Here is a 27,593-nt window from a genome sequence, read left to right as displayed (position 1 = left end):
ATTAGACTAGAGATATTGTAATCAAACCTGAGAAAACTAGAACCTGATAGTATTCCTCACACTCTTCCAAAAGGGATTTCTGGTCTTTACTTGGATTTGGAGCTCAGGGGATAAGTGGTTAAATCCCTTTAAATTCTCAGGGAATGTTGTCTACTTATTTGCAAGAGTAATTCTGAGTTAGGAAAGATTTCTTAAGTAGGGTGCTAGGTTGCTTCTGCCTTGGAAACACCTGGTTTCCAGTCCCTTACAGAGAAGATAAATTATGCCAAAGATTAAGGGTAACTTCCTGTTCACCATCCCCATCTTGTAAATATGAATGGAAGACTAAAAGGTATTGGAGTCACCTAAATGCACCCCCAGAGGTTGGCTGTACCTAATCCCCACTATTGATTGAATTCTCTGGCGCTGACAATTTTGGAGGTGGGAGTCTGAAAAAAACTAAGTGACAAGAAGCACTGAAGTCATCAAGTTCCTTATTCTGTTCACACAGACTAAAACTGCCCAGAGGATTATGGAAAGCTACTATGCTCACTTGAAAGAAAAGGGACTGCAAGAAACAATCACTGAACTTCATCTAATCTTAATGAGAAAATAAAAGCAAGAGGCTTACTTCCACCACTTTATTTAAAAATTCAATTAGTGATTTAACATTATGGTCCTTTTTTTGTACAGGTAATAGATGAAGCCTGAGGCTGCCACAACACCTGCTAAGAAAACCACAACAGCCATAGTTTTAAAAGCAACATATCCAGCAGTCCCATGCCCTTTAGAATATACAGCACCTGAAAAGAAGTAGACATTCAGGTCTTAAGGTCATATTTAAATTATAAGCATAAGTTAAAGCTGAAGCTTTACATGTGAGGGCTCTCCAGAGAAGGAGTGAAATTAAGTCTCAATGGACTCATTTGGGAAGCTCGCAACAGGGTATAGTCTTAACCCCTTGAGCAACCTTCTCCTCTCCCTGTTACATGCCCACTGTTGTCCCATTTCCCACTTGCTTTTACTGACCTAAAATCAATTGGCTGATATCTGGAACGAAGCTTATATTCCCATCCTGCTGTCTTATACAGCATCCTGGCACCAACAGAAATGCTCAGTTCTCTCAAGTATGTGACCTCTTGCACTCTTGCAGGTTATTACTTAGGGATTTAGGAAAGCTTAATTACAAATTTTAGGCCTAAAATTAAGGCCACCTGGGATGAAGATATGGGATATTAACAGGAACAAATTAAGTTTGGCAGGAGCAAGGCACATTCCTTCTGACCTATTAGTCCTACATCTAGAAACATATCTTGGAAGTCTTGTATAGGAGGCAAACATTTAAGAGGCTTCCAGTTTGGCATTAATGACAAAACTGGAAGTAACCTAGTTAGAATTATATTTAGCTATTAACACTGAGGTAGGTCTCTATACAGATATAAGATAATTTTAAAAAGCAGTTATAGAACCGTAGGTAGAATATACACTACCACATGTTAATGGGGAAATTTGGAGAAGGGTACACAGGAGACTTAGCAGAAGCTATCCCTGGAAAGAGAGACTGTCTTTTCTTGTTCAGGTTTAGAATGAGCATATGTTATTTATGTATAATTAAATTTGACATAAAGCCACAAACTTGAAACCAGGAAGGGCCCTAGCCTTTGAATCCATACCTCTGCCGGAAGAGCCATCTGACAACAGGAGGATAGGTCCTGGCAGACTTATTATTTTTTTCTCTTCTTCAGTGGCCCCTGTGGCTGGAGACAGATACAGAGTTTGAGTTCTGAAATAGTGAGTGGTGACTGGTAAGAGGTGTGTCAATGGAGTTTCTAGAGCAGATCTCCATGGCATCCCTGATCTTTTGTGCTGTTTGCTTGCCTTTGCAGAACAGGCCAAACACCTACTGTAAAGACAGGATGGATTCTCAAAGAACTTAAGCTCAGAGTCTACCTAGACTCAGGAAAAGTAACCTCTTAGAGTCACATATGAAAAAGATCAAACTTGTCTATATGCCTGCACAAGAATCTGCCCATCTCAGACTCATACAGGTACGGTAGACTGGACTGAGGTTTCTTGGGCTCTTGAAAGACTACAAGAAGAATGAGGCACTCTTTCTTCTTTAAATACTGAAAGGATGAGGCTTGTTTTGAGTAAATTGACAGAAATGAGGACTTGACATTTTTACCTCGCCTGCTTCTGGATGACACAGGGCACATCACAGAACACAGAGGAGAGTCAGGCAACAGCTGATTGCAAATGAAGGCGTGGCAGTGAAAGTGGACCTGGAAGTGGAGAGAGAGTCAGGTGGGGTTGGTGAGCTGACAGGCATCCTGTCCCAGGTGACTTGTTACTCACCAGGCTGGACAGCACTTGGGCCGCTGACATAAAGGCAAAGATCTTCACATCAAACCTCTGGTACTGATTAGGATAGGTCACAGAGGAGCCAGCTGTATGGAAGGTGGTTCTGTGGTTGTCCAGGTTGTATTCACGGCTAAGAGGCATGTACCAGGGAGGACATCAGCCACATTTAACTGAGTCTAACTCAGTGTTTGCCCAAATTTAGTCACATGTAGCACCTTCAGGACTATTGCTGTACATTTCACCTGTACATTTTACTTATTTTCACTTGTCCTATGCCACAATATCCATGGAATCATAAGTTATACATGCAACACTATTAAAGTTGTATTGATACAATTTAAATGCCTATTTGCTTGCCAGCTAAACTCAATAAAAGCTACACGTTTTATATGTGTCTTCATATGACATAGGCTTAATTCTTCTTACTATTGTGAGTACTTGTTGTGTCCCAGGCAATTATAGTAGTATATGCTAGTGACCAAAAAGAAGTAGGAAAGTCCTATAATTTTACAATTTACATGCTAGCAGGGAGTGAAAGCTATAAAAAACAGTACGTTAGGTGGCAAGTGCCAAGAAAAGAATAAGTAGACCAGGGCACATGAGCAGAAGGGTCAGAGTAGACTTCTTGGAGGAGGGGACACTTAAATAGGTCTTGAATGGAGTGAAGGAATGAGCCGCATGGATACACTTGCTACACATGGTCCTTGGTCAGGATTGGTACCTAGAGTCTAAGAGCTTAGCAAAAGATGACAACAGTTTCAAGAAAAGGAAGGTGCAGACCCAAGCAGGCAGAGCACAAATGTTTGTGTAGTTATAACGTCAGAGCATTGTAGTGTTCAGGTATAGAGCCAAATGGACATTCCAATTGCACCATTTTATTAAATAACACTTTGGAATAGCTATTTAAGCAGAAAGCTTGGATTTCTTCTTCATAAAGTTAGTGGGCTAGCATTTCACGGAGCAATGAGAATCAAACAATGCATGTAGAATGCACAGCACCTGGTACATGGTAGGTGTTCAGTAAACAGGAAGTGAAGATCTATTTTCAGTCCAGATAAAAGAATATTAGGAACAAACATTTTGGGGAAAAGATTCCATTCTTTTAGATTCAGGGGTAATAGAAAGTATGGTTAGTTCATTAGACCAAGGACTGATTACTGAGAAACCAGGACAAAAATCAGGATCTTTGTGATGTGGTATTCCTCTGAAGCCCAAGAGGATTTATTCTCTCTTCTCTGGTGGTTTAATGAATCAGCTGGGATTTCTTATGTGTGGAGAATACCTACCCATTTAATATAATATTCCACCGGGGGAGAGAGGTTGGGTCTGCCATGGGCGTTGCCCAACAGTCAGTCATCTAGTATCAGCTTGATGTTGGGGTCAGTCCTGTTTAAGACACTCACTTCCAGATAAATTGGTTGGTGGAGGTATCTCACCACAGGGTAGTCCTTGTCCCTATAAGGTTGCAGGTAGGAGTTATCTAAAATGGAATAGAAGCCTCTTTAATACTCAACTAGTTGATGGTTGCAATGGGAGCTTAAGTATCACAACTACTACATTTATCTGGTGGCATCAGATTAGTGAAGAGTTCTCAAAATATTTAAGCAGATTTCTCAAGTTGTAATGTTTCACCTGGGAAGGACTGTAGAATCAAGGCAAGTGGACCCGGCTTCACTAATGCCACTGGAGGTGAATGACTTTTGATGCTGGTATTTGTTAACGCGTCGTCCATGTTGTAATAGCACTTCACTGTCATTCTGTAAGAGTTGTTGGGGGTGGGGGTATAAAGAACTTTAGGTTAAAGAAACTGTTCGAATTTAATCTGGAGCTTAAAAAGTCAAGTAGCGATTGTATCACACCTGAATTCACCATCTCTGGCAATTGTGCTTGGAGGAAGATCTGCCCAGAGAGCACATATTTCATTTTCATAGATGACTTTGTCATCCTTGAACTTAAAGTTAGAGAAAAGTTAGAGAGAGTGTTTACCAGTTGTCTCAAAGACAAGTCTTAACCTCTTGCTATCTGCTCATACTAACCTGATGTCTTGTTCCACATCCATGCAGGGGTATGTGAAACCATACCAGCTCCCGAGACGGAGTTGTGAAAGTAAGCTCACAGGATGAGTCCCCCACCCTGAGGGTGTCCAGATTGAGAGCTGGTCTTGTCTGGTGGGTATGGACTTTGACATCCATATACCCATCCTGAGTACACAGCTCACCTGTAATTAGTTAGATGCCATGTGAATGTTGTCATCTGTCAACCTTGAAGTATGATGAAGGAAACATTTGGGTTTTCACCAGTAGGCACCAGAATATGTCTTAAGTCTTTAGGAAAAATATCTTGATAAGTCGTTTGTGTTATAAGGGGAGACCCCAGGGTGCCTGGACTGCAGTGAAGCTGCTCTATAGAAACAGAGGGATGTTTCATCCACAGGAAGAAGGATCAGGAAATGTGGAAAGACGCACCATGTAGATAGACTAAGAGACCCATGAGAAAACCCTAATTTGAGTCAGATTATTTATGGCTTAAAGTGTAGTGCCTTATGTCCTTATGTCTCTTCTTCCAAAACTTATAAATCCTGAGTGATTTGGGAGAAGTTGAGACAGGAACTAATTTTGGTTTGGTTTCCCTATTTGGTTTGCTCTGATAAGATCAGTGAGTAACAGAAGCACAGGGGCTGAGGCAATACTGAATGACAAAAAATATTCCATATTCTTTTTGAGGAATTGGCAAAAGTTCAGGGAAAAATCTTTTAATTTTTATAATCCCTCTAGTACAGGTTGAAAGCAATTTTATTTAGATAATAGGCTCAGGCTCCTAATACAAAAATACTTAAACATGAAGCAGTTATAGTGGGATATATATATATATATCCCACTATATATACCCCATATATATATATATGGAGGTATTATCTTCCTTAGAGCTCAGTCATAGAAGCTAGACTGATATCTCTGACCTAATCAGTCTTTCATTTCCATGAAGTATGAACAATACAGAGCCTGAACTTCCGTGTATTTTCTTTCTCATGTGTGCCAAAAGGGCTCTAATAGAAGAATTAGAGAATGTGAAAGCCATTTTCATTTTTAAAAAGGTCTTTACCTATAGAAACTGGTGATTCACAGAGACACTCAGGATAAACCACTGTGGATACTATCTCCCGTTGGAAGTAAAAAGTCAGCTTGAGTGAAGATAAGTAGAACTGATAGGGCAGACATTTTTCTGACAACTGAAATGAGAGAAGAATGTCAATTAGTAGCCGCAGCCCTTCCAGTTGGGCCCTGAGCAGTTAAGAAGGCAGGAAGTACATTGACCACCTGCAGGGCATACTGTAGACAGTTCCTTTTAAGTCAAACAAAAGAAAGACCCTATCACTTCTGCAGAGCAGGATGCTTCCCTTCCACATAAGTTATTCTTTAAACTCATGCTCTTAGGTATGAGTTTAATTCAAGCACCGCACGCTTGAATTAACAGATCAAATTCCAAAGAAGAACTGAGTGTTCTGCCAAGCCAAGTCTGAGTGAAAAGAACTCTACAATGTTACATTATTGCAACACAGACACCCACACACTGACATGATTACTCTAGGTCCCTGGCAGTGGCATTAGTCAACACTGAACTCTCTGAGGACAGTTTGGGACCCTTTTGTTTGGGTCAAGCTGTCCTGTTTTTTAAATAGGGCATAAGACATTCATCATTAGAAACTTGGAAGTGGTTTGTATTATTTAATGAGCTGAGAAAAACTGAAGAAATCTTCTGTTGTGGAGGTTAAAGAGGTTTGGTGTTCACAAATGAATTTCAGTTACTAGAGAATTCACTTATGCAGTTATCCAATGAGGCCTCCCAGAGTCTGAACCTGTTACACTGAAAGTTGTAATTTGTGGACAAGTCATCAGCTCTGTCAGGGTTGCCTATAAGACTGTGCTTCAGGTCACACTTTCTGTGCTCAGTGGTCAATGATGGAACCTACTTTCATTTCAAGAAGAGTTTTGCTGAAGTGCAGTCTCAGACCATTTGTTGCTTCTGTATCAATCCCATGCTTATGCAACTGGTTTATGGCAATGTTTCTATTTCCAAAACTCACGGATTTTAACTTTCCAGGAAATTCTGGTATGGTGAGAGTCATGTGTGTAGCATTACAGGTCACAGGACCTGGAGGGAATGATGGACAGGATGTCCATGATCAGCTTTGATTAAGCACCCCCTCCACCCAAATGTCTTCCACAACTGGAGTTGCCCTTTCCTAGGGTCTTACCTAATATACAAGTCACTTGTGATGATAAAATGGTCTTCTGTCCAAAATTTACATAGATAAGCTTCAGAGGTACTGTGTAGAGATGACTATTACCTTGCTGGGGGGTAGGGAGACAACATATTCAAAGACAATCATTTAATTGAATTTCTAAACAATGCTAGAAGAATAGTTTAGGGAAGCATATACTCAGGTAAAGTATACCCATATACTTGAGCACTATTTTGACCCAAGTAGAATTTAGGCATTTTGTCCAATGGTTGTACTGCCAGGCGCTCTAGTTTGAAAATTTTGTACTTCAAATATGAGGCAAGCTAGAGTTGTCTACTGATGTGGCCTGCAGCAAATCATTTATAGAGAGATATGAGCAAAACTGCTCTTATTTTATGACTATTTTTATGGTATTGTAATTTACTGAAAATCTTTATAAGACTCAGGACTGTTCTTTTTAAAATGACTGACATTTGAGCCCTTAGGTACCAACAGCTGTTCTAAGTACTTTGACACATTAACTTATCAACTATACAGTCTTGATTGTTGGCTCCAAAAGCACCGATACCTATTATAAGACACAATGTAGAACAATGATAGCAAAAATAGAACACCTCAATTTATAGATTTGAGCAGTATTCTCACTCTGCATTATATGGTAGATTTAGATCTATAGGGAAGAGGGAGGACAGACTGAAGTAAGAACCATCTCTTTTGTTCACATTGTGTCTTTAGTACTCAGTGAAATGTTGGCACATGGTAAGCTTGCAGATACCTGTTGAATGAGTTGTAGGCTCAATTACTTTGAAGATATAGTTGAGATCATGCTTGGATTTAAAAATATTGGTCTGTGCCTGAGTGGTGGTACAAAGAGACTCACACCTACCATGTAGTGAGTCACTCCAGTGGCATTGAATGACACTTGTATGGTCATTTTATAGCTGTCAATCAGGACATTATATCCTTGTGCCATGGCCTCCAGAAGGGTCAGAGTTAGGGCTCTTGCACCATCACCAATCTCAATGCTCCATCTCATCTGATGTTGGAGATCCTAAAGTCAATAGTTTCATTTAGAGGGTAGGCACTCCCCTTAACCTTAAGACTATCATCATCTAATATTTTAATCAGACTGAAGTTATGTTACCTTTAATATAGAAAAAGAGCTTACTCATGGACGAGGGCTGGGGGGGTGGGGGGAGGTGGGGAGCGCGGGACGGGGTGGGGCTTGGATGGGAGAAATAGACAAAAAACTGTACTTAAAAAATAACTAAATAAAAAAAATGAGAAAAAAAAAGAAAAAGAGCTTACTTAGGTCTGTAAATTAAAAAATTACTTTCATACCATGTTTTCATCAGTCATGCCAGGTACAGCTTGAAAGGTAAACTGGAAGGGAAGAAAATTTGTGATATGAGGCTTTGATTTGGAAGACTGTTTCTGAACTGTGTTACCTGACACTATGTGGAAGACAACCAGAACAGCTCCGTGTAGTTCTTACACCAAGAAGCCTTGTTATGGGATGTAGTTAGAGAAGCACAGGACCAGACACAAATCCCAGCTGTCCCCTTATACATCATCTTGCCTCTGAGAGCTTCTGGTACAAGAAAGTAGCTAGAAGATCTATGCTCCCCTCCAGTTGTAAGTTCAAAAACTAATCTAGTTTACCATTATTGCTATAATAAAGTATGAATATTTCTTGACTCTTTCCATTGTCTCTATTAGCTATGTTAAACTATAAAGTCCATGAGTGTGTGATTGGGCTGTTTTGCTCATTTACTGTATCCTATCATCTGGCATAGGGCCTGGCACATGATGGATATTCATTGTCAAAATATTATTAATGTGATTGTAGCTACCAATTAAATCATTCATATTGCCAGGCAGGATGTGCTAAGCAGTATATATACTTTCTCAGTCAATTTTTAGAGACACCCTATAAGGAAATTGTTATTTTCTCCCACTTTGGGCTTAGAAACAAAAACTTAGTGTGATTAGGATATCAATCCAAAGCCATAGTTCCTAGCCCAACTCTGTCTGGACTATCCCATTTCCCCTGCATTAGCCATAGGAGAAGTAGTCAGCCTGCTTCACTCACAGACATGAAATCCTTCGTGCACAGGGTGGATCCTGGGTGCTCATGGGCTCCTCCTGCTTGCACAGCTGGACAGCTAATCTGATACATGAAAGCCTTGAGTCTTATAGCAGCACTGTTGTCCATGACTCTGATCATCATCTGATGCTGACCAAGCTGAATGCAAATGGCATAGTAAGAACAGGAAGTGCTGGGATCTCAGTGGGAAAGGTAATTCCAGAATGCCATCTGACTCTGCTGAGTGCAACACTCTAAAAGTTACCCAAGCTACAGGTTTTGGAAGGTTCCTCATTCCTATACCAGGAGACTAGATAGCTAGCCCTTTAAATATCCCAGGAAGAGGAACCTTGTTTATCAGATACACTGCCAGAGAACAGTTGCTTGAACTTCAGGGATTGGAGTTCAGTTTTTATTTTCTTTTTAGACTTACCCTATGTCAAAGTATCACTAGGTTTGGGGCCTCTACCAAGTCATTCTGATACACTTAGCATCAGTGCAGCAGCCACAGTGCTAGGAGAGTCATATGTGAACATTTCTCTGCCTTAGGGAACTCAGTCCAAAGTAGGGTCAGACAACCTTTTTCTGTTGATGTTTAGTATACATTTTATACTTTGTAGGCCATATATAATTTCAAAAATGTATTTTTAAAAAGTCTGTAAAAACATATTAAGTCACTCTTAGCTCAAGGATCAACACACACACATGCCTTGGGCTGGAGGTGATCATCCACACATTGTAGTTTGCAGAACCCTGGCCTAAAGGACTGCAGCTCTAAACTTTCTGAAGTTGGGAAGCAAAAAATGTCAGTGCTGGAGCTCTTTACTGTGGAATCAAATGAAGTGGCCTATTAGACTTGCAGGTTTATATGGTGTTCCCCAGACCTAAGTCATCAACTAAATGAGGTAAGTCTGTACTTTCCAAGTTCCCTGGGTGGTTTTTTTTTATAGTAAAGCTTGAGAATTTTTTTTTGCTACTCCTATTAACCTTGATTGGGCAATCCTGTTGCTTAGCTATAGAGAAAACTTTACTGCTCAGCTGCAGGTTGCTTTTCAACACCTGCTTTTACAGCATAGAGGTTCTTTGTTAGCACCAAAATAGCCTCCCATTTCTCCTGGGGGTTACATATCAAACTAGCTCATGTTTGAGAATTTGTTGTACTAGCTCCAAGTCCTTTATCTGCATTATATCATTAGTTTTTAGATACCATGTAGAAAGGGTACCCTAACCCCCATTTTCTAATGGGCAAGCAGAGGCTTAGAGAGGTAAACTAGCTTGCCCAAGGTCACGCATAGATAGTGGCAGAGCCAGGACACAAGCCAAAGGCCTCAATGCTGATATTTCTCAACCTCAGAATTATTGGCATTTCAGGCCTAATGATTCTGTGTTATGGGAGGAAACAGGGAACACTCACCCTGTTCAATGTAAGCTAATTAGCAGCATCCTTTGCTTGTACCCACTAGATGCCAATACCAGCTTTCCACCTCTCCAGTTTTTATAACCAAGAATGTCTCAAAAAATGTCTCTAAACATTGCCAAATGTCCTCTGGGAAGACAAAAAAAGTCACCCCGATTGAGAACCACTGTTCTATCCCAAAGCCCATATACTTAACTACTAGGTTAGTATTAATAACTACTACATTACTACTTCCTAAATCATTCCCCAAACAATTACTTACCACTGTCCTGGTACAGGTTTCATATGGGGCCCACAGGCTGAGCTTTTCTGGGTCAAGGACATAAGTGCAATTTAGCATTTCAAGACCAAATGGATCTACAGAAGCCAGAGCAATTTAGATAGAGGATGGTCAAGAAGTACATTTCAGTGACAGTCAACAAAAGCTACATATCCAATATTGCCAATCTATTTCTAAGTCACTTTAATTATTCACTTTCTATTGTCCCATTTGGGTGATATAACCCGATGCTGTGATTTGCAGGTAAAAATTCCCCAGGAGGTTCTGAGATAAGAGGAAGACAAGGTCTTCTTCTCTTGATGACATCATGCAAATCAGGGGTCCCTGTGGCATCATGGGAACTAGATGACAGTTGCTCCAGAGTTTGTGTGTCCTGCTTACCAGAAAAAAATGGGGCTGGCCTCAAGGGGCTTTTTGCTAAGTAAAATTAAGATAAGACTGTATACATTACCTACCCATCACAGATGCATGCCATTTATTGATGCCAAGGTTGTTTGAAAATTCCACTACCATTTTATCTTCATGGCAAGTGACAGTACCTGAAAAGCAAAGAAATCATTTGGAGCCTCTGAACTACAGGAGGCATGATTTCCACAGGATTATATGGAGGGATCTCTCCACTGGAAGGATGCCAGTGGGAAGAGGCAAAGCTTGTCCCCTACCCTCATGGAGTTCAAAAATTAGTGGGAAAGACATAACTACAATCTGAGATACCAAGAACTGTAAGGAAGGTGTTAATTAAGCACCCAGGACTTTCTAAAGCACTTGAGGGATAAGCCTGAGTGTGTTAGTGTGTATGGAAACCAGGCTGGAACCTTAACAGTGATGCTGATGGAAGTGGAGATAGTAGGTCTTTGACATTTTTTTAAGGCTAAATTCTGCCTATAATCTCACTCAGCATTCTCTAGCCTTGGTGAAAATTTCTAAAAAATTCTAATTTTAAATGGTACACCTCTGATTTTGTTATGTTGATGTTTTCCTTAAGCATGAGTTTGTGCTTGAAGGCTATTGTTCTCACAGAGGGGCTCTTAGTGCTGTGGTTTGTGTTCTTTGAATGCCACAAAGCTTGAGGCAATGAGGAAATAAGCAGTGCAGATGTGCTTACAAGCTCTTTCATTTATATAGCAAACCATAGTAAGCAATGCAAAAATCCAGGGATTTGCTCAAGGTAAGAAAGAGGGTGACGGAGATTGCCTGACCCACTTTTGTGTCTCCTGGCCATCTAGTCACCCTAGCTCTAATCTGCTTGAGAGATGCTAAGGGCATTTCCCCCATTCAAGAGGCATACCTGAGAAGGCAGAAATCCCCAACTGAGTAACATCTATTGAGTTCACCGAAGACACAAAGGATAACAATAGAGACAGGGACCTATAGGTGCTAGAAGGGGATGGAAGAGAGAGTTAAGGTATGAACTTAACCAGACAAGTCCATTGTGTCCCCTCCATCTACCCCAAAAATTACTCACCTCCAATCTGCCCTGAACCAGAGTGAGTGACTCTCACCACATCCACTTTGCCAGCACTCCATGGCCAAAAGCCCTGCCAAATCAACCAGGTAGAGGGGTGGACTACTCTGTGCTTTTAGAACAGGAAGCTGGGTAAGACTCTGCCTACTCTCCATTGGATACACCTGAATCTTCTCCAGCCCTCCCAGCTGAGAAGAGGAATTTGGGGAAGGAGAGGCTTTCTAAAAGGCCTGAAACAAACAGAATCCTGCCATCCTGACATTTGCCTTTGGGTATTTCACCAGCTGCTCTGTAGGCCAGCCACAAAGTCAGAGTTTCCTGAAATGATCTCCAGGTGAATGAAACACTGGGGAAAATTAGCATCTTTTGGACAAAGTATCTATAATTGCAATGTAAAGTTAAAGAGAGTGATGGGCTTTGTTGAGGAAAGAACATTTCATTTTCTCATTACCTTTATTAAGTACAAAACCTTTTCTTTAATTAACCCCTAGTCTCCTGACTCTTGTGGACATCAATGTGCAAGGAAGAATTAGCTTTACAAAATGGATGAAGTATTATTTCCCCCAACTACAAGTTTTAAATGTACTGCAAAAAATAAAAATGCAGACAATTACACTCAAAGAGAAAAAGAAAAAGTTACTCATAATCTTGCCACTGCTACTATTAAGGTATGTAACTTTATAGACTTTTTCTATAACATCATACACACTTAAAACAACAACCACAACCTAGGATTGAAGTTTAAACTTTTTTAAACTGCTTTTACTACCTTACATGTCATAGATATTTTCCATATATACATAAAGATCTCCACTACTAGTTTAAGTTTGCATAGTATACAATGTCTAGATAAAGCAGTGTTTAACTGTTCCCTAATGATGGACAGTAGGATGGCTTCCAATTTTTCATCATCATAAATAATGGTATAATAGACATTCTTGTACATCTCCCTGGTTCCTCAGAAAAAAAATTCCTGGAAGTAGAAAATCTGGGTCAAAGGGAGTAGTAATCTAAATAAGAATATCATAGTGTGTAGCAATTGGGGGAGTACAGATGAGGAAACTGAGGCAAAACATCTCACCTAGACTTTGCTGACTGTCAGGGCTGGGTTGAGAACTCATTATTTGAGAACAAATCAACATGTCTTTTCAGCATCTTTAATTGCATTTTGAGACACCTAGATGTCTGTAACTTATGTTCCATAACAGGTGAGATATGCTCAAGTTCTGTTAAGTGTGGGTGGTATTTACAATTATTGATTTATGTGTTGTGTTTATGGTGTATCTTGTGGAGTTATCTCCACCCCTTGTTACAGGTGTCTTAAGTAGATTGGGTAGTGTTTCCCAACTTCCTTGATCAAAAGGATAATGTGGGGCTTCCATTAATATCACAAATGTCTGGGTCCCACTCAAAAGTTGTTGAAGCAGGCACTCCAGGGTCAGGGCCTTGGGGTAATGTATATTCAGCAAACTCTACAGGAGAGTCTTATGATCAAGAAAATTGGGAAAATACTTGGAGGAGAGAGAAAAGAAAATAAGTGGCTGCCAGTGGTTAGCCTCTTTATGAAAATTAATTGATTTAGTTTCAACAGAACTGGGGAGACAGAGCAAAATCCAGGATAAACAGGTTTGGGAGGTAGAGGGGGATCTAAATCCTGTAATTTAGATTCTGAGCAGCAGCACCAAAAGAATAGTCACTCCTCTTGACTATTTTGCAAAAGACGGTAGGTACCTTTTCTACAATATGAAGGTAATTTGCTACCACAATGGTTAAAACTATGATGAGAATACAGAGAAAGGAATTTGGAAGCAAGACTCAGAAACACCTGTTAAGAAGGCAGTCTGAGAGATAACAGGGTAATGTATGGCTTTTCCTTCCCAGGCCTCACCCTCAGACTCATTACAAGACTTTTCTCTGGAGGGTGGGGCTTGCCCTGGAAAGGGCAGCTCAGGTCAGAGGCCCACAAGCAGGCTTCTGGGAGACTAAGGGGTAACACAAAGGCCCTGGCAAGAGGCATAGAGAGAAGGGGGTCCACTAGGGGAGCCAGCGAAGGTGGTAAGTGTGCCAAGCTTAGTTTCTTTTGCCACCTGACCCAGACCATGCTGTGATTGGGACAGTACTGAACAAGTGACACCAGGCCTCATAAGAACCAATCCTGCACAAGTGCACCAGGATGCAAATGTGTGCAGGCCAGCCAGCTGTGAGAATGAGGAAGATATGGCTGTTCCATAATAAGATGGTGTCTCATATTACAGTTAGGAAAACTAAAATCTTTACAGAAATGATATAAATCCTTAGTGTTTTAACGAACAAAGAGTGGGATCTCTTTCAAATGTAGCCTTTCCACATTCTTTTCCATGAGCTTTTGTAAGTTTGCTATTTATGACAACAAGGTATTTTCTCTCCTTTCTGGGGATGCCTTGGTCTCTCCCTGAGTGTCATGACGCTGCTTCTCAGTTACTAACCACCAGGTATATTCTTGAAGGGAAATTTAGGTTGTTATACATAAAGCAAACAGAGTTGTTCCCTCATTGGTACAGGTGCACTCCTTATTTCTGAAATTCTGTTCTTATAAACAATAGTTTATCATTCTTAAATTTCAAGTCTGTTATTTTATTTTTTTACAATTGTGAACATATTAAGTGAATACAACCTAAATGTCTTCATCAGGAGATGGTTAGATAATCTGTGAATTACTCTTTAGGTTCTAAAAAAATGAATTTATGGATTTAATTGGATCTCTGAATGCTGATATTAAATATTTCCACAATAAAATTGGAGTTTTAGAGCTGTATAATTAGTAGGTATAATTAGTATTTTGCCTTAAAAAAGAAGAAGAAACCTATTTGTGTGTGTCTATGCAGCCTAAGGTGGGTAGAATTGAGGGTGGGAGGTGGGGGGAAATGGAGACAACTGTACTTGAACAACAATGAAAAAAAATAAACCTAAAAAAAAGTAAATAATAGGAAAAATGGAATAGAAATGAGTATTTGCATTAAAAGTGTAGAAGGGTACACCAGAGAGCTAACAGTGTGACCCTGGGGGCAGACTGTGAAGGTCTAAAGGCAGTCAGCTAGCTGGGCACTTTACCACTGTCATCTATTATGATTTATTTGTGCTCCTGCTTTACAGAGAATAGCATTCCTAGGAATAGGAACAGGGAGATAGAAGATTCCTACTTTTATGATTTGATTTATTTCTGTATTGACTAAATTAAGCCAATTAAAAGCACTTTAAAATTATAACAGTCAATCTGATTTATATACAAATAATCTATAGAAGCTATACAATCAAAGGTCCCTGAGTTCAAACTTCATGATATAAAAATATAATGCCCATGATATAAAAGTACAATGCCAGGGTTCAGGTCCCTACTGTAAAGTGAAGAAGTGAAACCTAAGAGTTTTAGAAACTTGCCTAAGGTCATATAGCAAGTGAGTAGCAGAGCTTCCATGAGAAATCAGGTTCTGATGCTTGTTCCCAAGCTCCTTCTAATTATTAATTTCTGTGTGTTCGTGTGTGTGCACATGTGTGTGTGTGCATGAGGGAGTATTTTAAAACTTTATGCTTCTCTTGCAGTTCACTTAACTTTCAAAGTACAAGATGGCATTTACTAGAATTCAGCAGTGTGAGATAAATAAGAAACTTCTATCAGTATGGTACTATAGTTTAAAATAGATTTCAAATATCAAATATGAATTTAACTTGGAAAAATTAGACTAGGTCAATGAGAATATTCTTGAACATCACATGGTAGTTCTTTTAACAATGTAACTATACAATGTTAATGTCATTTTCCTCTGGATTTTTAGACAGATCCGAATTGAATTCTTCACTTCTTACAGTGAAGAATTTTGAAAGAACTAGAATAGAAGAATAAAAGGCTTCATTGACCTGTAGATGTAAAGACAGGCCAGCTTCAGCCCTGGGCAAGTAGCTCAGTTGGTTAGAGCATTGTCCCAATATGCCAAGTTTGCAAGTTTGATCTCCAGTCAGGGTAAATACAAGAATCAACCAAAAAATACTTGAATAAGTGGAACAACAAATTGATGTCTCTCTGTTTCTATAAATCTCTCTAAATCAATAAACAAAAAAGATAAAACAGCTTAAATAAATGGATAAGAGAGAAGGCTCAGAAGTCCTAAATACAAACTCATTTACATACAAACATTAACAGCTAGGGCAATGGTCAAGACAGAAATAGAGGAAATGTTCCCATCAACAATGCAGCATATTTCTTTTAGTTGATAAAATTAAAACATGTTAAATGTTTAAGTTCTGAAGGATGTGGTAGATTGATTGTAAATGTCCCAGTCTATCCCTTCTCCCAATATTCCTATCTTTTGCAAGTGTGCTTTACCATCAGACTGTTCCATGCCCTCCGTTCTCAACCTCCTTCTCTCTTGAATGTGGCCAATAGAATGTGATGGGAGTAATAATTTCCCAGTTCTTTTTAAAAAATATTTTATTGTTGTTCAATTACAGTTGTCTGCATTTACCCGCACCATTCCCCACTTACCCCATCCATCCCTACCTCCCTCCCCTGCTTCCATACTACCTTGGTTTTGTTCGTATATCCTTTATAGTTGTTCCTGAAAACCCTTCCCTCCATTATCCCCTCCCACCTCCCCTCTGGTTACTATCAGTTTGTTCTTAATTTCAATTTCTCTGGTTATATTTTGCCTGCTTGCTTGTTTGTTTGTTGATTAGGTTCCAGTTAAGGGTGAGATCATATGGTATTTGTCCCTAACTGCCTGGCTTATTTCACTTAGCACAATTCTCTCCAGTACCATCCATGCTGTTGCAAAAGGTAGGAGCTCCTTCTTTCTCTCTGCTGAGTAGTATTCCATTGTGTAAATGTACCATAGTTCTTGGATCCACTCATGTTCTAATGGGCACTTAGGCTGCTTCCAGCATTTGGTTATTGTAAATTGTGCTGCTATGAATATTGGAGTGACTAGGTTCTTTTGGATCCGTGTTTCAGGGCTCTTAGGGTATAATCCCAGGAGTGGAATTGCTGGGTCAAAAGGCAGATCCAGAATGGGTAGAGACACCATGCTTCCTCACACAACCAAGTTTAGAGACAACTAAATAATAGCAATAGAAAACACAGTCAGAACACAGAAAATTGAACTTTTCGGAAGTCTGTTAACAACAAATTCTTCAGCCTGACTGGTAAGAGGGGTGAAACCAGCAGCTGGTGAAGCGGGGTAGCACAGGAAAACTCGGTCAGATGGACTCAGGCGTGTGGAATCCAGGCACAGGGTTGGACCTGGTGGGCAACTCAGCAAGCAATCACGGGGAAACAGCGAGGAAGCAGGGCTGCGGGTTGACTGTGGTCGTGCTTTCGCACATTCGTGTGTGGATAAACAAGGGAGGGAGTGGGCGATTGGATGAGAGCCAGCAGCCCCAGTGGCAAGCAGCAGCGGAGGGCACCGCCAGCCATTTCCCCGCTCTAACCCCGACTCCACATACAGCATCATAATCCAGCCACCTAAGTGGCCCTGCCCCGGCGAATAACCTAAGGCTCTGCTCTCTTCACCCAGCAGGGTGAAACAGCAGAGGGGGGCTGCCATTTCCCCGCTCTGACCCCGCCTCCACATACAGCGTCACAACCCAGCGACCTGGGAGTCCAAGACTCCGCTCCTCATACTTAAGGGGCGAGAACAGACTAAAAATGGCTCAAGAAGATCTCAAAGCCCCAGAGCCTATAAATCTAAGTGATGAAGAAATAGCAAAACTATCAGCTGCACAGTTTAAAACATTGGTCATCAGGATCCTCACAGAACTGGTTGATTATAGCCACAAATTAGACAAACATATGAAGGTGAAACTAATTGAAATGAATGAAATTGCACAGGAAACCAATAGCGATGAAAAGGAAACTGGGACTCAAATCAATGGATTGGACCAGAAGAAAGCAAATAATGGCCAAACAGAAAAGAGTGAAGAAGCAAGAATTCAAAAAAATGAGGAGAGGCTTAGGAACCTCCAGGACATCGTTAAACACTCCAACATCCGAATTATAGGGGTACCAGAAGGGGGAAAGGAACAGCCACCAGTGGAAAACTTATTTGAACAAATAATAAAGGAGAATTTCCCCAATCTGGCAAAGGAAATAGACTTCCAGGAAATCCAGGAAGCTCAGAGAGTCCCAAAGAATTTGGACCCAAGAAGAAACACATCAAGGCACATCATCATTACATTAGCCAAGATTAAAATGAAGGAGAGAATCCTAGAAGCAGCAAGAGTTAAAGGGACAGTCACCTACAAAGGAGTCCCCATCAGACTGTCAGCGGATTCCTCAAAAGAGACCTTACAGGCAAGAAGTGGCTGGAAAGAGGTATTCCAAGTCATGAAATCCAAAGACCTACAACCAAGATTGCTCTATCCAGCAAAACTTTCATTTAGAATGGAAGGACAAATAAAGTGCTTCTCAGATAAGATCAAATTCAAGGAGTTCATCATCACCAAGCCCTTATTATATGAAATGTTAAAGGGACTTACCTAAGAAAATAAGTTAAAAAAAAAAACATGAACAGTGAAAGGACAGCAAACTCACAGTTATTAACAATCACACCTAAAACAAAAGCAAACTAAAAGGACAGCTAGATCAGGAGTGGAAACCTAGAAATGAAGATCTCAAGGAGGGTTAGCAACAGGGGAGTGGGAGGAGGAGAAGGGGAGAGAAGGTACAGAAAATAAGTAGCATAGACAGTAGATAGAAAATAGATGGGAGGGGCAAGAATAGTATGGGAAATATAGAATCTAAAGAACTTGATACACATGGTCATAAAGTGAAGGGGGAGTAACTGGGGGGATGGGGGGTAGGGTAGAGGGGAATGAAGGGGGGGAATAGAACAACTGTAACAGCATAATCAATAAAAAATAAATTTAAAAGAGGCAGATCAATTTTTAATTTTCTGAGGAAGTGCCATACTGTTTTCCACAGTGGCTGCACCAATCTGCATTTCCACCAACAATGTACTGGGGTTCCCTTTTCTCTACAATCTCACCAGCACTTGATGTTTGTTGATTTGTTTATGATTGCCATTCTGACTGGTGTGAAGAGGTATCTCATTGTGGTTTTAATTTGTGTCTCTCTGATGGCTAGTGATGCTGAGCATCCTTTCAGAATTCCTATCTCAGCCTAGGTTTAAATTATGAATAAGCAGATATCCTCCACTGGGAGCATTTACTGAGCAACCATGAAAGTTTGAAATCTCAAAAGAAGCAATGGGCACATTTGTGAGAGTGCAAAGATTCTATATTTAAGGAGCTAGCTCTCTGATGGGGAAATCAAATGAGTAGTTATGTAATACACAAAATCTAAGCATAAGTAACTAAGATTGAAAACAGACAAGTATGCTCTTTGCCCATCTCCCTTTTCTTTTGTTAATGGAACCATGATGTGGCTGTAGGGAAGTAAGTCTCTTTCACATTAGACATCATTTTGGTGACACTTTTAGTCAAGCTGTGTCCATCACCCTTTGATTGAGGGCTAGGCATATGCTGAAACTAATTAAACAACCAAACACTCTGGAATTTTTATCTTAATCAGGGTATCACAGGTTGGGGCTCAGCTCATTCCCTGAAGACCGTCTCTTATTTAGGTAACAGCAGAGATATGTTAAATCTCCCCTCATGACATCTCTGTAATCCCCCTTCCTCTCTAGGTCCCCTGCAGGCTTGTAATCCACACCTTTATCATTCACATTTCACACAGAGTACTGGGAAGGAGTAGGTGTTTCTCTAAAACCATGTAATTTGGTGAGTCTGCAGGAAGGAGGGAAAGAGACTTTTATTAAGGCCCACTGTGTACATATATTGTGTTGGACACTAATGCATAAACTTTTGAGGTAGGAATAAGAAAAGGAAATGAAGGGCCCTTGAAATAAATTTTGCCCGCCAGTTGATAGCTACTAAACTGAAAGCTTTATGATCTGAATGTTTCTTCCACCATACCCCCAAATGTTGTTGAAGTCCTTTGTTTTGTTTTTAAATATATTTTATTGGTTATGTTATTACAGTTGTCCCATTTTTTTTACCCTTTATTACTCTCCATCCTGCAGCCTTCCATCCACCAGCATTCTCCCCTCCTCCCCTTAGTTCACATCCATGGGTCATACATAAAAGTTCTTTGGCTTCTCCATTTCTTGTACTGTTCTTAACCTCCCCCTGTCTATTTTGTACCTACCATTTATGTTTCTTATTGTTGTTGAAGTCTTAGTCCTCAGTACCTCAGAATCAGGTCTGTAAGTTGGGCCCTAATGCAATATCACAGGTGTTCTTATAAGAATAAGAGAGTAGGACAGAGACATGCACAGAAGGAAGACCTTGTGAAGACACAGGGAGAAGGTGGAGTTACAATCTAAGGAGAGAGGCTTGAAACAGACTCTTTCCTTCATATCTCTCAGAAGAAACCAGCCCTCCTGACAGCTCAATCATGGACTTCTATCTTCCAGAACTGTGAGAAAATAAATTTCTGTTTAAGGCCCCCAGTCTTTTTTTATTTTAATTAATTTTATTTAGTTATTTTTCAAGTACAGTTTTTTGTCTATTTCTCCCATCCCAGCCTCCCCCGCCCCTTGCTCCCCACCTCCCTCCCATTTCCACGCCCCTTAGTTCTCGTCCCTGTGTCCTTCCTATTTGTTCCTCCAAATCCCTCCCCCTTTTCCCCCTTAACTTCCTTTCCTTCTCCCCTCTGGTCACTGTCCCCTTGTTCTCTATTTCAGTGTCTTTTTTTTTTCTGCTTGCTTGTTTGTTTTGTTGTTTAGCTTCCTGTTAAAGGTGAGATCATATGGTATTTGTCTTTCAGCACCTGGCCTATTTCACTCCGCATAATGCTTTCCAGTTCCATCCATGTTGTTGCAAAAGGTAGTAGCTCCTTCTTTCTCTCTGCTGTATAGAATTCCATTGTGTATATGTACCACGATTTTTTGATTCATTCATTTACTGATGGGCACCTAGGTTGCTTCCAACTCTTGGCTATTGTAAATTGTGCTGCTATGAACATTGTGGTGCATAGGTTCTTTGATATTGATATTTTAGGATTCTTAGGATATATTCCTAGCAGTGGAATTGCTGGGTCAAAAGGCAGGTCAATTTTTATTTTTCTGAGAAAATTCCATACTGTTTTTCAAAATGGTTGTACCAGTCTGTAATCCCACCAACAGTGGGATTTTCCCCACACCCTCTCCAACATTTGTTGTTTGTTGCTTTGTTTATGATAGCCATCCTGACCGGTGTAAAGTGGTATCTCATTGTGGTTTTAATTTGCATCTCTCTGATAGCTAACGATATTGAGCCTCTCTTCGTGTGTCTCTGAATGTTCTGTATGTCCTCCTTGGAGAAGTGTCTGTTCAAGTCCTTTTCCCATTTTTTAATTTGGTTGGGTGTCTTCTTAGAGTGGAGTCGTGTAAGTTCTTTGTATATTGTTTAAGGCCCCCAGTTTTGAAGTCTTTGTTATGTGGCATGAGAAAATGAATACAAATTCCCAGCTTGAAATACAACTCTGTGTGACTATAAAACATATTCCCCTTTCACTGTATAATGATAAGGTTCAGGGCTAAAAACAAACAAACAAACAAACAAACATAGGTCCTGTTTGTGAGTGAGAAGAAAAATGCAGAGGAAAAAAATAGTTTAAGAAAATATAGCAATTATACATTTATGATTAACCTAAAGAAGGGAGGACCTCTCTACCTTTCCACTACCAGCACAACTATTTCCACTCTACTTCTGCTTCTAAGTATGACTATCACTGCCATTGGTAGTAGTGTACATCCATTGAGTATTGACTGCGCCATTCATTGTGTAATTATTTTACAAATATTAACTTAGTAATTACTTGTAACAACCCAGTGAGTAATAACTAGAATGTTATTTTGAAAGTTCTTTTTTCCTTTTATGAATTAGGAAACTGGGGCTCAGAGAGAATCAGAGAGAAGTAATTTGCCCAAGTGAATGGTTGGATCAAATTTCTGGTTGCATGTCTGTCAGGCTGTGCTTTAAGAACCAGTGTTTCTAACCATTGCTATATTCTGGTTTTATTTCAACACAATGCTTGGCATTTACATTTGTTCGACTTCCTAGTCCTGCTATCAGCTTAGAGAGAGTTGAATGGTGTTGACGGCATCTGATAATCTGCTATAGGTTGCTATAATATGCTACACTTGTGGTAAACTGCTATGGTAAAACAAAATGGCACTAATACAGATTTTCTAGTAATCATTGTTCCTGCAGTTTTTCTAGAACTTAATCTTCAGATGATGTTTCAGGTTATATGATTACTATATATGATTGAAGTCTTCAATTCACAGAACCAATAATTAATTAGGAAGGGGAAAAGCATAAGAAAAAGGAAATTTGTCAAGCTAACCAAGTTGGTTGATTCAGTGTAGACTTTAAATTCATAGTCCCTGATTAGACCATTCAGTATGCACATTATAGAGAATTTGTTTTTGAAAATTTTTATAAAACCCTTCACTGTTACAATGCAATGCCATTTGGGATTTAGCATTTATAAAATGTACAGTTAAGATATGCCAAGAGATTCATCATGCAAACCAGAAGGTACAATAACAGCTCTGTCTGCTTTTCTGACATTAAAACTAAAGCATTAAATGGCTTGAAATTCAAGTGAATAAATTAAATCCAATCAGTACTTCAGGGGCATTACAATTTCAATAGCCACTTACCCACCTAAATATTTTTATAAATATTTTCACTTGAAGAAGAAAAACAAAAGGGCAGACAATGGTTCCTTTGATTGCTTCATATTTGTATGTAATATTTCTAAGGAAAATAATGCTAATGGGCTTTGATGTAAGAAAGAAAGTACTCCTTATTCCAAGAGTGATATATGGATTCAAATGAGACGTGGAGTTGTAAAATCTCTTTTGAATAGGAAAACCCAACATCAAATTGGTTGTGGAGTTTTATTACTGTGCTAAAAAGGAAAAAAAAAAACATGTCTAAGTGATATTTTCTGAAAAATGCACCTGAAAATGTCTTTTTCTCATCAGACGTCTGTCTTATAAATCCAGGTTCAACACCTACAGTATTGTGTTAGTATGCCTTGTTCTGTTACAGAACAGATGTCCAAGGGGGCAGGCAATATTTGGACCAACGAGGGATGCCAAAAACTTACAGAAAACAGGGGCCCTTCCCAAGGACAGTATACTAATACCTACTGGACTCATCTGTATGCTGACAGAGGAAAGACGTCTCTCAATGCCAGAGATTTGTGAAAAGAAAAGGAAAGGTTTATTTAAAGCTGTACAGACTTAAAGTAGTGACCCAATGTCCCCATTAATATATCAAAATCCTTTAGGATAACCACAGATGCTCACAGCGCTTCCTTCTCCCCCTGCCCTAATTCAGGGTACCGTATCTCAGGAAAAGAAACACACATTCGTGTTTCAGGCCACTGACATCATCACCTGTCACCATCCAGGCAGGATCTCTAATTACTCCAAAGTAATGTGGTACCTTCTCATGGTCTGCTGGCAAAGAGTTCTTTCACCCTTCTTCCAGGCAAAGTCTTTCCTGCTTCCCAGGCCATGCAGCCTAAGGGAGCACCCCAAAGCTGCATGGTTCTCTTCTACCAGAGCTGCAGGGATCTTCACTCTGGCTAAAACTGCATGGTTCTCTCCCCAATGGATGCTGTGTCTGGGTTTAAATTCCCACGCCAATCTTCCTCTGTACCCCTATTTCCAACTCCTCCCACGATCAGTTACACCTGCCAGTATTTCTGTATTATTACTGTCAGGATGGGCAGGGTAGGACAAAATGGTGGCTAAACTACAACCCAGGAAAGATGTCTGACATCAAATCAGGGAGCCAGGACAACAGGCTTTGCCAAAATGGATATCCACATAGCAACTTGAGCCCGAGAAAAACCACCAATGATATATTGCCATTTTGTTCAAAGGGGACCAATCCCCAGCTCTCGTGGAGATCCAACAAAATTACACACCCCCCCCCCCCGCCACATTCCGTGCTCCCATGGTGACTTCTCTAGTCCCACACTTTGTGGACCAAAGAATCTCGCCCAGGTGGGCAAACCTCAATAAAGCTCTATACTGCCTGACTTTGTGGCTGATTGGCATTTCTTCCTCAGTGGAGCCTAAGAAAACCTTTCATTTGGTGCTGAAACCTGGGAGGAGTTGTTGTCTGCTGAAGACTGCTCCTCTCCCCTCTCCCCAAGGAGGCCTCATGGCCACCCCACCAGTCCAGACTAAGAACCAGGGTAAGTGCTGTTGCTCTTAAGTTTCTGGTCCCCAAACATTGATCCTGGACTGTCTGCTGGGAGAGACTGCTCTCACACTAAAACCGCAGTGCTGTCTCAGGATTACCCTTCCAGGAGAAGCTGCTCTCCCACCGCTGAGTGATGCTGGGCACCAGAGGAGACATCCCTGGACTCAGACCCCCATTTTTACCAGACCAGATCAGCAGATTGGGTTGATGGATGCTGATTTCCATTTGCTGATCCTCGTGGGACCAGGAATGGGGGGGCAGGAGTCCAAGCCAGATCCTAAGTCACCTCTAAGGCGTCTTCTGAAAAAATTTGCCAGCAATTGACCCTGGCCTCAAGCAAAAATGGCTGATTTTCCTATCCACTATGGCCCGGCTGTTATATCAACTCGATAATCATGAAACCTAGCCTCCTGAAGGCACTTTCTATTTCGTCACCCTTACTGACCTAGATAATTTTTGCAAATGGACTGGCAAATGGTCTGAGGTCCGGTACATTCAGGGCTTTTGGGCCTTCCGCTCCCACCCGGATCTCTGTGCCCAGTGCTCCACAGCCCAAGTTCTCCTCACCTGAGGGAACCCTGAACCTGTCCGGTCTCCTAAGCCTACTGCCCCAGAACCTCTCTCCTCCTTTTCTGATTCCTCTGAAGATCTTGCTTCTCCTTCTTCTCCCCCTTCTTTATCAGCTCCCACCAATGGCTACTCCAGAACCGGCCCTCCCCTCTCAACTAGATTCTCCCCCTCCCTCTAAAGACCTTTCTTCTCTGGTCAGCTCACATACTCGCTCCCGCATGAATCTAGAGCTACTACACTCCCGTATTTGCCCCCTCAAGGAAGTGGTGGGAGGAGAAGGTGTCATTCAAGTCCACATCCCTTTTTCACTAACTGAGCTCTCTTTAACTGAAAAACGCCTACACTCATTCTCTGCTAACTCTACCAATTTTATCAGGGAATTCCAGTACCTAGTCCAGGCTTATGACCCCACATGGCATGGCCTGCACATCATTTTAACTTCCACCATGACCCCGGACAAGCACAACCGCATCTGGACTGCAGATAAAGCTCATGCAGACCAAACCCATGCCACCAATCCCCTCAAGCCAGTAGGGGCTGAAGCTGTGACAGAGGTGGAACCAGACTGGGACTACCAGGTAGGACAGGCAGGTTGGAGGCACCGCGACCAAATGGTCGAGTGCCTGATAGCAGGTATGCACCAACCTGCCAAGAAAGCAGTCAATTATGATAAACTCAGAGAGGTCACCCAAGGCCCCGGAGAAAATCTGGCGCTGTTTCTCAACAGAATAACTGAGGCAGTGGTGCTCCATACCCACCTTGACCTGGCTTCTATCGCTGGGCCACTGTCTTAGCTACTCACTTTAACTCCCAGTCAGCCCCAGACATTAGAAGGAAATTGAAAAAGGCCTAGGATGGCCCCCAAACCCCCATCCGAGATCTGGTAAATATGGCATTTAAGGTTTTCCATAACCGGGAAGCAGAGGCTGAGGCTGCCCACCAGGCTCGCCTACAGCAAAAGGTAGTCCTGCAAACCCAGGCCATGTTAGTGGCCCTGCGGCCTGTGGCAAACACTGGCATGGGGTGAAGCCTAAGTCTGGGTCAAAGAACACCCCACTGGGGGCCTGTTTCAAGTGTGGCAAAGAAGGGCACTGGGCCTGCCAGTGTCCTCAACCTCATCCACCAATGAAGCCTTGCCCCAATTGCCGACAGCTTGGCCACTGGAGAAATGCCTGTCATCCTTAAAGGCTTGTGCCTGGTGCCTCCACGCAGGGGACCAGCCGATCAAGGGGTGAACTCTTCCCTGGCCACGCTGGAACTTCTTCAACTCCTAAATGTCTGAAGCGGCCTGGACTCGAAGATCGCCATCACCCTCTCTGAGCCCAGGGTAATGCTGCAGGTAGTGGGTAAGTCCATCTCTTTCCTAGGGGACTCGGGGGCTACCTACTCTGTTTTACCATCTTTTTCAGGACCTCTTACTCCTTCCCAGATCTTGGTCATGGGGGTTGATGGGACCCTGGCTTGCCATTGGTGAACCCCCCTGCTTAGCTGCAGTCTGGACAGCTTCCCTTTTTCCCATTCATTCCTTGTCATACCCTCCTGCCCTATTCTGCTTCTAGGATGGAATGTTCTCCCATTATTAGGCGCTACTCTTCAGATCATGCAAAACCCTATCCCTTCCTCCTCCCTTATCCGTCTGCTGTTGGAAATCCCAACTCCTCTTCCAGCTCTGCCCTTTTCCTATCCCCTTGTCAACCCACAATTATGGGACACTTCTAACCCAACCGTGGCTTCTCATCACCCCCCCAGTCGTCATCCGCTTAAAATGGCCTGGTGTTTCCCCATCCCGACCCCAATTTCCTATCTCCCACACAAACTTAAAAGGATTATAGCCTATCATCACCCGCCTCCTAGACCAGAAGCTTCTTGTCCCTGTTAATTCTCTGTGCAATACTCCCATTCTCCCAGTCAAAAAACCATCCGGAGTCTACTGCCTGGTCCAGGACCTTAGACTCATCAATGAAGCAGTCATCCCTATCCACCTGGTAGTCCCTAACCCCTATACTATTCTCTCTCACATTCCTCCCAATACAACCCACTTCTCAGTCCTAGACCTCAAAGACACCTTTTTCACTATCCCACTATACTCAGAGAGTCCCAGTTTCTTTTCGCCTTCACACGGACAGACCCTAACACTGCTCTGTCACAATAGCTTATGTGGACAGTCTTGCCACAAGGGTTTAGAGATAGCCCCCATTTATTTGGTCAGGCTTTAGCTCAAGACCTAGCTTCTTGTGACCTAGGCTCCAGCAAGGTCCTCCAATATGTAGATGACCTCCTTCTCTGCAGCCCCACTTTACGAGACTCCAGACAACATACTGCAAATCTCCTTAACTTCCTTGCCCAAAAAGGATACCGAGTCTCTCCTGACAAGGCTCAGTTGTCAAGCCAGCAAGTCACCTACTTAGGTATCTCTCTCTCTCTCACTTACCTCGAGCAGCCTCACAGCAGACCTCACTCAACTCCTCCATAATCTCCAACCACCTATGACAGGAGATCAAATTCTATCTTTCTTGGGGCTAGTTGGATTTTTCAGACATTGGGTCCCCAACTTTGCCCTACTTGCCAAGCCACTGTATGAAGCAGCCAAAGACACACCTACTGGCCCTTTCATGTCCCCCAAGCTAGTGCAAAAAGCCTTTACTGTCCTGCAGGACACTTTGTTACAGGCTTTCTCCCTTAGTCTTCCCAATCCCTCTCACCCTTTCCATCTATTCACAGACCAGAGGCAGGGAAATGCAGTTGGAGTCTTGGCTCAGGCAGTAGGCCCAACATACTGCCCAGTAGCCTACTTATCAAAACAGCTTGATTCTACCCTGTGTGGATGGCAGCCATGCCTCTGGGCCTTAGGGAGCGTGGTGGAACTTGGGAAGGAAGCCCTCAATCTCACTCTATGCCAGCCTGTTACCATATTCTCCTCTCCTCACCTTA

General features: G+C 41.6%; 1 protein-coding gene across 1 annotated transcript; it reads right to left on the bottom strand.

Annotated features, from left to right (window-relative positions):
* Positions 1-636: 636 nt before the first annotated feature.
* On the bottom strand, positions 637-11,893 carry ZP2 (zona pellucida glycoprotein 2). Its single transcript, XM_053659507.1, is given in 19 exon segments — positions 637-782; positions 1,653-1,736; positions 2,165-2,261; positions 2,335-2,470; positions 3,627-3,694; positions 3,696-3,820; positions 3,973-4,097; positions 4,200-4,291; positions 4,377-4,558; positions 5,443-5,569; positions 6,311-6,492; positions 6,596-6,692; positions 7,470-7,634; positions 7,925-7,966; positions 8,676-8,828; positions 10,349-10,443; positions 10,822-10,905; positions 11,655-11,743; positions 11,832-11,893. Coding segments are annotated over 19 exon segments (2,151 nt in total).
* Positions 11,894-27,593: the final 15,700 nt, after the last annotated feature.

This window comes from Artibeus jamaicensis, unplaced genomic scaffold, assembly GCF_021234435.1.
Source record: "Artibeus jamaicensis isolate MK-2021 breed Jamaican fruit bat unplaced genomic scaffold, CSHL_Jam_final scaffold_666, whole genome shotgun sequence".
Classification (NCBI taxonomy): domain Eukaryota; kingdom Metazoa; phylum Chordata; class Mammalia; order Chiroptera; family Phyllostomidae; genus Artibeus; species Artibeus jamaicensis.
The sequence above is the reverse complement of the archived record's forward strand: the minus strand, read 5'-3'. Positions and strand labels throughout refer to the sequence as shown.